Here is a 13,237-nt window from a genome sequence, read left to right on the forward strand (position 1 = left end):
CATTCTTCAGGCGTAAAAGATTTGCAATAACGCACCGCCCGGTCTGTTTATGCAACAAAGGGCATAAGGGAAGAAAAGCTGGTAGGAAGGTCGTATCGTTCGCGAAAACGTTATGAGCACTCGTAAAATTGTTCCACATTTCCATAGCGTTTAAACGGATTAATGAATTGTTTGTTTTGTGTTTTTTTTCTCCTTCTTTTTGTGCTGTATTTGCCTGCTGGAATGCTTTATCCTTTGCCCAGTATAGATGTCCCTTCCTTAGTTAGGGATGGGTCCCCGGTAGAATGGGAAATATAAATCTGCTTTCATACCTTTTTTTTTCTCTCCCGCTAGCTATCAAACCGAACGCTTCCGGCACATCCCATTCGGAATGGAAGAAGAATTTGCAACTGTATAGCTTTGTCTTTGGAACGTCTTACAATCGCTTGCCCTGGGGTAAAATTTGACCCTCTCCCCCCCCCTCTCTTTGACTCGATTGGAGGGGGATGACCGTGGGCTGGAATGCTGGTTTTCAATCAGACAGAAGAAGAACAGAAAAAAAACATTGCAACCCACCATCACCCCCCAAACCTACCCCCAATTCTCTTAAAGAAAAAGGGACGATAACCGTCCGAACAAGTGTACTCCAAACAGTGGCGGTTCGCTTTGTAGGCATCACTGCAGTAGCAGTAGCGGTCTGCGAAGCGTCGGACAAGTTTTTACGAGCGCCATATTATGATTATTTTTATGATGACTACCACTATTACATCACAGATGCCCGCCCGGCGATGGTTTTACGAGCGTTTTAATGTAACGCTACTCGCTATTCGCAATCGCGCCAAACGCCTCCTGCGGAAGCATTACGATGACCGAAGGCGAAGGGTAGATAAGAATGGTGAAGTGACACCAGGGGGGGTACGTTGCCCTGACGAAACCGATAAGGGTGCATTTTCCTTTCGGGAGCTATTAATGGGAGCAAACGAATAGTGTGGTTGGTGTTTTTTTTTTTGTTCAACTCCAGGTATGATAAGATATTATCCATTAAATATTAAAATTAACTTAATAATTTATAATAATGAAAAAAAAAATTAAATACTAAATTGCGTTGCAATTAACAAATTGCATTTGTTCAACGGCGATAGTTTTTGTCTTCATGAACTAAATTCTTCACACAGCAGTTCGTCCAGTATTCCTAATTGAATGGACAAACAGAGACAATCCATAGTGACTTGCGAATTATTTGGCTAGGTCTAAACGCTATGGACGTCCATAAGGTAGAAGGAATGAGATTCTGCAGAGTATGGACTAAGGCAGTTGATCCCGAAAATTAAGTCCTGGATGTCGCGAAGATTTAGTAAGACGAACTTCTTGACCACACAGATGTGTACTGGACATGGGTTCAGAATAGAATCAGCGAAGCAAAAGAAAGGAGCATCCTTCAAGGATTGCATATTAGCCGCAAAAGGAAGGTAGATATAACAGGTTGGTACATTTTGTCTCAATTCTCAATGTTCTCAATTTCGGAGCGAAAGACAAGTGATCGCTGTCAAACGTCATAGAACCTCAATTCTGCAATACATCCAGATCGAACTAAACAAACACCTCAACTATTATTAATATTACACATCCTCCCACGACCCTCATTAACTTTGAAAAGAAGTATGATCCCCTTTTGTTGATCTCCAATATTCACGGCAGGAATTCCTCTATTCCCTCCCTATTTTTAACTTACGACAGGACGTCCAAAAAGTGTGTCGACCTTTCGACCAAAAGTGTCTCAAGAACTCCTCTCATGTTATTTTCTCAAATGAAGCCAAAAATGCTTAAACACATTATTTAATTTCATTTCCTGCTTTTAAAAAAAATCTTGTCTTAGGCTCCCTTAAGCAAATCAAGGGCAATGATTCGCCAACCAATATTCTCCAAGGTATTCTGGAATCCAAAGAATCCAAGGCATCCAAGGAATTTTGGAGTCCGTAATGTCTAAAGACAACTTTTTAACTTCACATATAAGAGTAATATGAATTTTGTTTAAGAATATAAATAGAATTAATTATTATATCTTTTAAAGCGTACTTTGTATCGAATACATATTTGTTCTTATTGGAACCAAGTGTTTGTTGGATAGTAATAAAAAAATAATTCCAAATGAAACAAAATTTAATACGAATAAAAAAAAACTATTCCGTGACCTATAATGCACCAGCATACAAAGTTCAAATGTATGAAGTGTTTGATTCTTTCTTACTTATCCTCGTTTGTAACTACTTCCCTACCCATTAATAAAGCACCCTTCAGAAGTGGATCGATAATATTCTTCCGTAAGAAAAATAAAGTATGACAAATGCTCGATCCGGGTTCACTTTTTCATTCTTCACAGGCCGATGAAGTGTGTGTGTGTGTGTAACGATTAGGCAGACGAAGCCGATTTACGCAACAAAAGGACCAAAACGATGTAACCAATAACAACAGGCAGGTCACGGAAATGGGGTGAAGAAGCAAGCGGTGAAAATGAAGGAAAACTGAAACCTCTAAAAACAACCCGCGAGAGGATGAAATAACTACTTAAAGTATTTATTTAATAGTTGCTTTCAGCGGTAGGGCGTCACAGCCATGTATGAATATGAGAGTCCATGGCTTTCGCGTCCCGTGCAGGATAATGCAGGTGGCCAGGTGCTCTCTCGCTTCGCTGTACTGTGGATGATGGGTTTGTTGTTCGCCTTTCCGCATTGTACGTCCGTCATTTCACCCTCCGCGGCATGTTTTGCGATGAGTTAATTTACGAGGGGTTGCTGCGCAGCGCAGTATCCCCCTAGCCAGTGGCCGGCGGGCAATGGTTGCATATCGTTGCAACCTCGCCACATCCTTCACCCAAAAAAACCCTGGTGTGCCCCCTTGTGCAAACGCGCGAACGATTTAAAGCCGATCAAAGCCAACTCGACCGTAATTGACCATATGGCGTTGGTTCGGGGCCGCTCGGTCGCTTCCTCCTTGGGCCGTGTTTGCTGCCAAGGGGGAAAAAAAGGGATACGAACCCGGTAGCGGTAGAGGGACACCGGACACTTCCGGTTATGTCCTTGGACTTACGGGGTTTTGAACACGTGCAACCATCGGTTTCGGATCGGGCGGTAAGGTGAGGGAAAGCGCGACAAAAAACGACAAAAACGTATAACGAGCAAACCGAGCAAAAGCCCCGATGAGTGGACGCGGTTCCGCTTCGTTTGGCGCTCGACGAGTTTGGCGCGTATTTTGTCTGTTCAGGAAACAATACGGTACCGGTGCGTAAGGGTGTCAAGTATATGTATATATTTTTTTTTGGTTCAGTCCGGAGAAAACTTCTGTTTTATTTTTGTCGTTTCCCCCTTTTTACCTTCTATCAATACGTAGAAAGCGTAAAAAGCAAATTCTTATCATTGGCAAAACATTCTCATGTTGCGGCATTGGCAGGAAGAGACCACTGGAGATACCTCATTATGTCTGGAACGCTTCCTGCGTAGTACTAGCGGGGGATCAATTGGGAACACTTTATTGGTAAGTCTGATGAAGCTTGTTCTACTCAGAATTTACCCTAGCTAGACTATAGGTCGACATGAAACGGGTGTAACACCCTCCCTTCCCTTGTCCATTACTTCCTCAAAAATCCCGCAAAGATGACCAAAGGGTACTCGACGGGTTTTCATCACCCGATGCTCCATTGTCTACTTATCTTGGGTGTGACTTGTTGAGCCTGGGTTGTTCGTGAGGTCCTTCACCATGTTGTGCTGCATTAGACAGTTCCTCCAGTCCCCCCACCTTCTCCTCCACCTCTCAGGTTTATTCTGTTGCAAATATGTCTATCGCTCCTTCCCGCTTTGCGTAACTCTTGTTTCGTTTCTGTTCAGTTCTGTCACACAAATCGCAAGCAAGTGATGATCTCGTATTACACACCGCCGTTGTAGTTTACCATTCATGGAATCGGTATGAAAGCGAAAGTAAAAAAAAAGGGTAAAGAGGATGGTGATGGTATCACCCGTTCAAGTGTCACCGAGCCACTTGAGCTGTTTCCCGTACCTTTGACTCTGGCACGGTTTTTTGGAAGAATGGAAGGCAACAAAGAAAAGGAGACAGCAAGGGAGTAAAGGGAGTCCTGCGACTAGAGGAAACCAGCAGTACCTTTCACACTTTGGAAAAGTTTTTTTTTTTTTCATTTCAAAAATACGTTTTTGCTATTTACTTTTGCAGACACACCCTTCCTGCATTTTTTTTTTTTTTTGGGAAAAAGAAGCACATAATGTCCGCTTACTTATTCCACAATTTTGCTTCTTCAGCCCTTCAACTCAAGTGATGCAGGCTGGTGTTGTTCTGACGGGGGGGATTTTTTTCTTCAACCCCAGATAATCATCACCGAAAAGTTTGGTACCAAAACTTGATCTTCTTGTGCCGTGTTGCGCTTGTATGCAAGTGGTACAAATTATCTTCACCCTTCACACCCGTGTGCCCTTGGAAAAGCAAAACCAAAAAAAAAGGCAGAACGAAAAGAGTTTTCATCACGGCTACTATTGTGTCTTTTTCACGGCCACTTGACACATCCAGTGCAGGATATTGGGAGAATACACGGCAAAATTGAAGCTGAAACAGATTCCTGCCGTTGACAGTTTGCTTTCCATGCGTTGGAAAGTGTTTCACTCTATTATTACTATTGAGTCAACCGGATTGCATACATTACGGCGCTTTGTTTTTAAAAGGACTAAAATGATTATTTTAGCGTAACAAAATTTGTAAATTATTTTTATTGTAATCTTATTATATTATTATTTCCTTTAATTTTTTAATTTCCATAGCAACAATTGATTGGTGGATGGATAATCGCACTGAGTGAAAATAAAAGAAAAAAGAAAAAAACCGAAACAAGGTGAAACAAACAAATGGGCAGCGATTGGAAAAAGGGCAAACACACTGAACGAGATCTTTCCTAATTGTATCGAAACAGTCCCTAAACAATTATTAGATTATGCGTTCTGGAGGTTTGGTTTCTTTTTTGTACAGCTTTCTGTTTTGCTTTTCCACTCGTTCGTTACAGTTCTGTTTTTTTTTGCTGTTAAAATCCTTTCCAAAAACCAAACGCCAATGGGAAAATGTTGCATGTTTTCTCGCATTCGTTTTGTTTTGGGAATGAGGGAGGAAGGGTACAGCACCACGGGAGGACTAGCATGGTAAGGTGCGATGCCTGTTTGTGACGACGTTTGAAGGCAAAGGCGGAACAGAAAATCCTGTCGGTCTGTTAGTGTTGATACTTTTTTTCCTCCCTTTATTATTTTTGTTTCTCCACTTCTTTCGCTTCGCACCCACTTTTATCGAAATCCCAGCAACAAAAAGAAAAAGGAAAAAAAAACAAAATACAAAACTCCATCTAGGAGCTTTTTATTTTTCTCTCCTCCAGCGGGACAGGTTTAATCGCACAAAATCGGAACAGAAACAGGGAGCGTTGTCGCAAGCGTACAAAAAGGTGGCGGATTTATCGAAACGATGCGAGACTGCGTGGTATTATTATTATTATTTTTTCTTTCGGGGGGTTATTATCATAATTTTATGGGCCGATTAGGCCGCATTCAAATCGGATTGTCTATTTCTGGGAGGGATTTTTCTACCGTTTCACCCTTCCCCTTCTTCATTATCCCGTCTGACGAAAGGGCAATATGAGGCACTAAGCCGCTAATAAAGTAGGATGTTTATTGAGCCATGGCAGCAAGTGTCTTTTTCCTATCGCCCTGCGGCCCATAAACGTCGGTGAAGGTGCCATTTTCCCTTTTTCGCTGAAAGTGCAGGTGGGTGTTTTTTTTGGCAGACGCTTGAAGGAGTCGCGAGGGAAGGGGGGATGGGGGAAGAAAGGATAATGGGAGGAAAAGAAAATAATACACAAATTTCCCGCTTCGGGGGTAGAAATGGATCAAACCGGAATGAGAAGGAGAATATATTTTTTCTTCTCTCTCTCTCTTTTTCTCTTTAAATCATTAAACTTTTTCCAATCTTTGTATAAAAATCCGTATTCAGGATTAGCGGAAATTGTGTGCAATTTTTTTTCCACATTCATAATCATTTGATGCAGTTACACTTAACGCCTGTCACAAGAAGAGACTAAAAACATTACAACACATTTTCACGTCTTTCAACACTAAAACAATATGAAAAACAAAAATGGGTGCCCACGTTTTTCCAACATTCTTGAATGCCGTCTTCGGCTGGCTCAGGTGTCCTTGGCGACTGTTCATCAGCAGCCCGGACAATAATGAAACAATCAAGGTTTTACTGTGTGCCAGTTTTACACAATCAACATTACCCATCCACAACCCTACGGGCCGGGGGCCCACGAAAAACACCGCCATCCTTTCATATTTTTGCATTAAGGCAATTGTCTGCTTTTTTTTCTTAATCCGCCCTAAATGTCCCCCTGGCTCGTGTCTTCGGAGATGTGTCTTTGAAGTCATTCGCCTACTTCAGAAATTCGGAAAATTTCTACCCCCTTTTTTTGGTGATGTTACCATTAGCGCAACAAAATAAATTGAATAAATAAAACACTCAAACCGTAGCTTTTGTGCTTCGAAAATTGAAGAGGAAAATTGAGCAAGAAAGAGCGAAATAAACCCATCCCACCGATGAACGTGGAAATGATAAAACAAAACAGAAAGGGTGAGTTAAAGAAAATAGTGCTAAAAATGCGCGTGATTCGTGTCACTGTTCTCTATTATTGCAGCCGTTGTGTCGAGTTTTTAAAAAACCCTCCCACCCCAAAGCTGGACGCAAATCGGTACGAGGTTGAGTTATGTTGGCGAATATTAATATTAACTGCACGGTGGGAACGCTAACCATCCGTCAGGTTGAGGTTATGTTTTGTTTTCTCTTACCTTTTTTTCATCCAAAATTAGTTCACATTCAGGCTGGATTCTGCAAAAAGAAGAAAAAAAGGGATAGGATGAATTCAATCGGGTATAATTAGGTTGTGTTTATTTTTGTTAACAAATTATCATCTTCTAAAAAACGAGGAGAAACAAACACAAGCTGAGAGATGGATGTAGATGTGCGGTGACACTTGGAAAACAGTTCAATCAATATCATCCATACAAGCCATGCATTCAGTGGGGCAAAATAAAAGGTAAACAGTTTAAGAAGAAAAACACATTAAAAAAAGGGACTACCCCGATTTGTTCGAGCTTAATGTGTTATTATTGCCTTTCCCACTGTGAGTGCGAGGTTTAATTTATTAAAGTATTAACCCTCTCCTTCTGGTTCGATACTGTTTCTCTTTTTTTTTGCTGTTGTCTGCTAAGAAAAGTAAAAAGAGCCTTCACCGCTTAAGAAGTTTGAAGGAATAACTTCGCTGATAAAAGGGCGCCTCGAAGGCTTGTTGCCTTTCGTTGCTTGTTACGGAATGATTTCCTCGCTTCAATAGCCTTCAAGTCACCCGCGCCATTGAAGTAAATGCGCTCAGTAGACGACGAAACCTGGGGAAACGGACGCAAATAAAGTACCATTGCTTCGAATGACATCAAGTAACACTAAAGCAGTTCTAAATTCGTTCAAAAATCCTGTGTAAAAAAGAGGAACCCAAAACATTCATTACGGGAGGGAGAAAACCGATCAAAGTCAGGCTAGCCACAAAATCGCGAAAGGACACCAGAATACCGTATCATCAAAGGGACATTCCCGGACACGGTTTGCCGGGGAATGAAGATGTCACCGGCAAGATGGAACAAAACGGTGAACCTGCGTTTAGTGGCAAGCCATCCGGAACATCGTAACCGTTTGCATAATAAATTAATCCAGTCGTAAGAAGAAGTTACTAGAGGGATGAGAGGAGTGTATTGGGTAGTGACCCAACACAAAAAAAACACTAGACATGGTTAACCGTACCCTGAAACGATGAGAATATACCGGAAAATTAACTGTCCTTACAAGCTGCTTCTTTTGAAGGTGAGTTTAAGCTCAGTACAAGCTTTAGAAAAACTGGAAATCAAACAAAATATACTTAACCTTATAATAATCAATTCGACTTAAATGAATCTTTTTAAATGTTGGGGCGGCCCGGTGGTGTATGTGGTAAACGGTGCCGGTCCACACGGCAGGACCGGGGATCAAATCCTATCAGGACCGTCCCTCCGTAGCAAGGACCGACTATCCGACTACGTGGTAAAATAAATCTGGTAAGCCAGAAATGGCCGGCATGACCTCAGAGGTCGTTACGCCAAGAAGAAGAGGAGGAGGAGGAGGAGGAGGAGGAGGAGGAGGAGGAGGAGGAGGAGGAGGAGGAGGAGGAGGAGGAGGAGGAGGAGGAGGAGGAGGAGGAGGAGGAGGAGGAGGAGGAGGAAGAGGAGGAGGAGGAGGAGGAAGAGGAAGAGGAGGAGGAGGAGGAGGAGGAGGAGGAAGAGGAAGAGGAGGAGAAGGAGAGGAGGAAAGAAGAAGAAGAAAATAAAGAAGAAGAAGAGTTTCTTTAGTAATTTAAATAACATAACAATTACATAAAGAAGTTTAAAGAAAGAAATAAATGCTTTGGTAAATAGTTACATAAAAAGAACCTTTTCTTATTTTATTTATTTACGGTATCCTTGAAGAGCTACTCCCAAAAAAAGGTGACACATGTCGTCACTTGCTTTTCTCCGTCCCCAAAATTAATCCGTTTTTAAGGGTATCAAGCCAAGGTTTGCTAGTTTTTTCCCAGGCTTCGACCTACGGAAAAGGGCAATGCGCTCCTACAATCTCGGCGGTGAGCCTAACACGCTGTCGCGCAATTGCAGAACCTCCTGCAACCGTAAGGTGATCCCGAATGTCCCGACAATTGTGGGTCAATGACTGGATTAATGTTGTCAGAGTGTTACCAAACCCCTGGGGGAATACGTTACAACCACCTGTAGAACCTGGTGAAAGAGGTTCCGTTGTGAATGCCCCTCTCACATAAGTTTCACCAAAAAAGGGGTCAGAGGATTTAAATTGTGTGAGAAAGTGTCCCTACTTCAGGGTATAGGTACCTATAAAGGTGCTCAATAGAGTCTGTCAGGAATCCTTTTTTTCTTTTTGGGGGATTTGGTTTTGATGTTCCATAGACACCCGCAAATGCAACATAAAAGCGTAGGAATTTATTGAGAAGTGCTTGATGATGTACTTTGCTGTGCGTTCCCGCACACAGGAGTACCCGTGGGAATATGGAGCTCAAGAGTTCCAGCAAAAACGCATAGAAACACACCTTCCTAATCCGTAATTCTCAAAGCTCAATCAGCTATTGTGGAAGTCTCTAGCCGCTCCAGAATTGCGTTGGATATTAAAGCCATCGATGACAGCTGGTGTATATGTGTGTAACGAGACGTGACATAATCGATAATAATGTTAGTGTTCAAAGCACACACCTCAAGGTTTTGGAGGTACTTTGCGCATTATCATCTCACTACTTCCGGAACCGCATATAAAGTGTGCGCCCAATTTTATGACTTAACTTCTTCGTGTGTTCTATTGTGTATGTATTACCGGTAAGGGTCAACCTGTTTCCACCTTCCATTACGTGCTAATTCGCATTACCGGTTTTCCTTCCAAGTGCACGTTAGTCAATGCTTCCAAACATTGAGCACGAAGTTTTTCGAGATTTTAAATCAGATTAGACTGGCTGCAGGTCCAGCTCAGGTAGCTGGAACGATGTGGTGAAGCAACATTAAATAACCATCAGTCCGGGGTCGTTACGTTCGAGTGAGGTTGAGAGATCTACTCTACTTTGTGCTCTTCCAGCGTGCTAGCGTTGGTATTGGTATGGGTGCTGTCAATTTTCGAACATTTATCCCAATAATTATCATCTAGAAGGGAGGAATGAGCAACAACCCAATGCGTAATGAATGGTCATTCGAAGCATGTTGAATTATACGTGTTGGGCCACTTTCACGCGTTGGAACTAAGATTTCAATGGGGTGGGATAGTGAGACTGATACCAACTCGTACAACGTACACGCTTGCAACACTATACTCTTGGCAGTACGCTAATACTTCCGCTGATGAACATCGGCCTTACGCTTGATGACAGCTGTATCTTTCCTAGGTTTTGCTAGAAGAACCCTTTTTTAACCAAGCCTCTGGGCGGAATGCGGGCGTACACGTGCTCACCCGTGTGTCCCTTTACCGCCATTGTTTTGCCATCAACCGGTCAATTGTTTTGTCGCGAAACCTCCGCCTAAACACCCCGTCCGTTGGGCTTCCAGGGTTTACAATCCTTTCGCTCCGTGTAGCATGCCGTTGGCCATCATGCCAAGGCACACGCCAACGCCCGTCCCGGCAGAAAATCAAAAACCGGAAGCACACTTTCGCTATCCTTACCCGTACAGTGGGGGGGAAAAAAATAACATCGCTAATCTTACGTGTAAACTTTAAAACAGCATAACCGGGCGTTTAAAATTCATCTATTTGACACGCGGCTCATGAGCGGCTTAGTGTGTTTTTATTTTAACTTGTGTGTTTGTTACGTTTGAGTGATAGGCTTCCGCCGACGGACGGACATTAGCATGCGCCAACCCGCAGCACCCGGGCGTACCGTTTGCCGTTGTAATCCCTTGCGTATGGGAAGAAGTTCGCCCGCCACACCGGTAGAAGTCACGCGGAGTTTTGATGCAACTGCCACCATTGCGGTGGGTTTCGACCGTCCGGAAAAGCCACGTGAAGGGCGTTACAGATGAACTGGTAAGGCACGGGGTTGCGATGTTTGATGTGATCTGGGCGGAAGTTCGTGTCAATTGCTGATTGTTGATATCGCTCACCCGGGGGAAGTACAGGAGGTGTCAAAAGTTTGGGTAATGGAAACAAACATATCCATTACAGCTTACGGAAAATAGGTTTAATACAATGAAGATATTTTACAGATATCATTGTCGAAGTAGTCACGCATTCACCTTTTGCGTGTATACAACAAGTTTTGTTTGTTTACTCAATGTACTCACAAATATATCCTTGGTACAAGGATAGCCTGAGAAATTCGGTTAGCTTGAGAATACCCTTTTTCAATCCTCAGGAACTAATGCTATAAAGCGTAGTCAAAATAAGTCGTCAAGAACTCCAAGGATTTACCTGACCTTGTTTTGTTTGTAGGTCCTTATTACCTGTATTACCAGTGAGTAACCCTCCATAGGTTCCAACAAGAATGAGGATGATGGCATCTCTCTCAAGAATTTAGATCTCTAGAACTTAATATCTTTAGACGAAGGATGAGACCTTATGAACCATATTGTTCTCCATATCCATGTCCTGCTAAAGAAATTCTAAGGATGTCCTGAGCTTAATTAGGAAAACAATTCCCAATAGACATAACTCAATAATTGTCTAATGATGTTTTCTATTATTGTGACTTGTCCCAAACTTGAATGCATCAGAATTCCTATAGATAAAGATAGACATAGCTCCCAAGTTTTCAGTAGAAGTGAAGATCATAAAGTTCTCAGTATTATTTGTCAGATCATCTCGTGCTCAGTACAAACGTTAGGAATGAACAAACAACATCCAGACAAATGGATGATTGGATTCGGAATAGTGTGTGAGCCATAAATGCCATGCTAATGCTCTCTATCCAACGAATTATCGGATGTGGTATTGAATCTACCAGCAGCACGAGCTAACTAACCATATGGTCACGTTCAGTAATCGTCATTTTTTTGATAGATGTCGGTGTAACTTAGATCCAAAATCCAGATAGATCCATTAACCTAATCTGGAACCGTACGTCTACAGATCATGTATTGGAGCGGTAACATACCATTTCTTTAAAATAACTTTTCATCTCTATCCATGTACAGAACACGAATTGTAAATGATTAACCTTCACCCGAAGTTAACCGTGGCAGAAGCCATAAGTCAAATACTCCTGTACACCCTGTACCTTGTCTGTTTCGATGGCAAGCTAACACGTATTAAACGAAGAGGCAACAAAACGTCCTTCCTGTCAGGATCGTGATCGTTGATCTCTCTCTCTCTCTCACACACACTTTGTATGTTTTGCTCCAATCCTCTGCTATGGTTAATGACGTGTGCCAAGAGAAAAATCCCTAAACCTGCCACAGCTTCTCACAACCCATCGGATGTCGAATGTCGAAAACGGGGGAAAAAAAATTACACCAACAGGATAACGAATCGTCGCTCGGTGCGTGATTAATGGGCTCGAAGAACGGGGAGACTGGAGCTCGCTACCTCGCATTCCATCGCCGCACCGCGGGCGCGGCTGTATGTGGTGGCTTGCGATAGACTGTGGCAAGCTAAACCGAACGATGAATTATCATGTTAATTTCAATTTGAGCCCCTGCGATAAGTCGCACACTAAGTCATTTACCATTCCACTTCCGCTACGTGTTTCGCTTCCATCTTACCGCTTTTCTAGTGTGGTAATAAAATTGGAAAATGACGAAGGGGAATCACTGTACGACAACACCTAGCTGGCAAGCAGTAACAGAGGTAGGAGCGTTGCTAGATTTACTGTTCGGCACTAATTAATTTATTGAGTGATGCGAGGCCAAAAATAGAGAACCATTTCTTTTTGCTCTTCTACCTCGTCCCCTGTCCTGTTGAGACGATTCCCCAAAATCGCCGTGCTCCAGAGACTGAGCCAGAGGTGAAGGTGACGGTGTTGTGTGAGAGTTTGTTTGCACTTTCGCCCGAAAGTAAACCTCTGGAGCTGTAACGTGTTTGCGAGTGCTTAGGTAATTAATAAGGATTAGAAAGGAAGAAACTTTACGGTACGGTATGTTGATTTCGATTAGGAAAATTAGATAGATACGACCGGAAAGATGATTTACTATCCATCGCTTTACCTGAGATTTTAAATCGGGAATTGTTTAATCGTTTAGCAATGGTTTCAGCGGTCTTTGTGGAGATGCTGGTGATTTTAAATTTTCTGTAGTACCCTATGAAGATACTATTAGAATAATACTGTTTATTTTAATATTAAATTACTAATATTCTCTACAAAAATGAAACCCAAACAGCAAATGAAAAACTAAAATAAAAAAAAAGCGTAAAAACTGATAGACTAAAGAAATTGAGCAATATCTCTCCAATAGTCATCGGTACCCTTCATTCGTTTTTCCTTTCGTTCTCGAGCAAAATCCAAAAAAAAAACGCGCCTGCAGACATTCTTAATTGAACTTGATGTATGAGGTGTCAACTAGGGACAGTTTTTCTTCGCCTCATCGAGAACGGCATAAAGCAATGTGTCATCGTTTCGGTTGTACGAAAAAAAAATACAACGATGAAGCAATACCCCCGAACT

At 42.2% G+C, this 13,237-nt stretch overlaps 1 protein-coding gene and 1 long non-coding RNA gene across 3 annotated transcripts in view; both read right to left on the minus strand.

The window, feature by feature from the left end:
- LOC125774640 (uncharacterized) overlaps window positions 1-8,050 on the minus strand; it is a 46,528-nt gene extending 38,478 nt beyond the window's left edge. Inside the window, exons 1-2 of one of the 2 annotated variants that reach the window (XR_007421088.1) lie at window positions 7,987-8,050; window positions 6,861-6,900 (exon numbers count right to left, since the gene is read on the minus strand). Coding sequence is in view for 1 of the 2 variants with exons in the window: in XM_049444761.1 (XP_049300718.1) it covers window positions 6,861-6,871 (11 nt within the window). In the remaining variant the exon portion in view is untranslated. Of the gene's footprint in view, window positions 1-6,860; window positions 7,078-7,986 lie in introns of those variants that run through there. The other variant, XM_049444761.1, reaches the window with a different exon arrangement.
- Window positions 1-13,237, minus strand: part of LOC125774699 (uncharacterized) — a 239,462-nt gene that overhangs the window by 55,963 nt on the left and 170,262 nt on the right. The window lies entirely within an intron of this gene.

The sequence above is a fragment of the Anopheles funestus genome, chromosome X (genome assembly GCF_943734845.2).
Source record: "Anopheles funestus chromosome X, idAnoFuneDA-416_04, whole genome shotgun sequence".
In the NCBI taxonomy this organism is placed as follows: Eukaryota; Metazoa; Arthropoda; class Insecta; order Diptera; family Culicidae; genus Anopheles; species Anopheles funestus.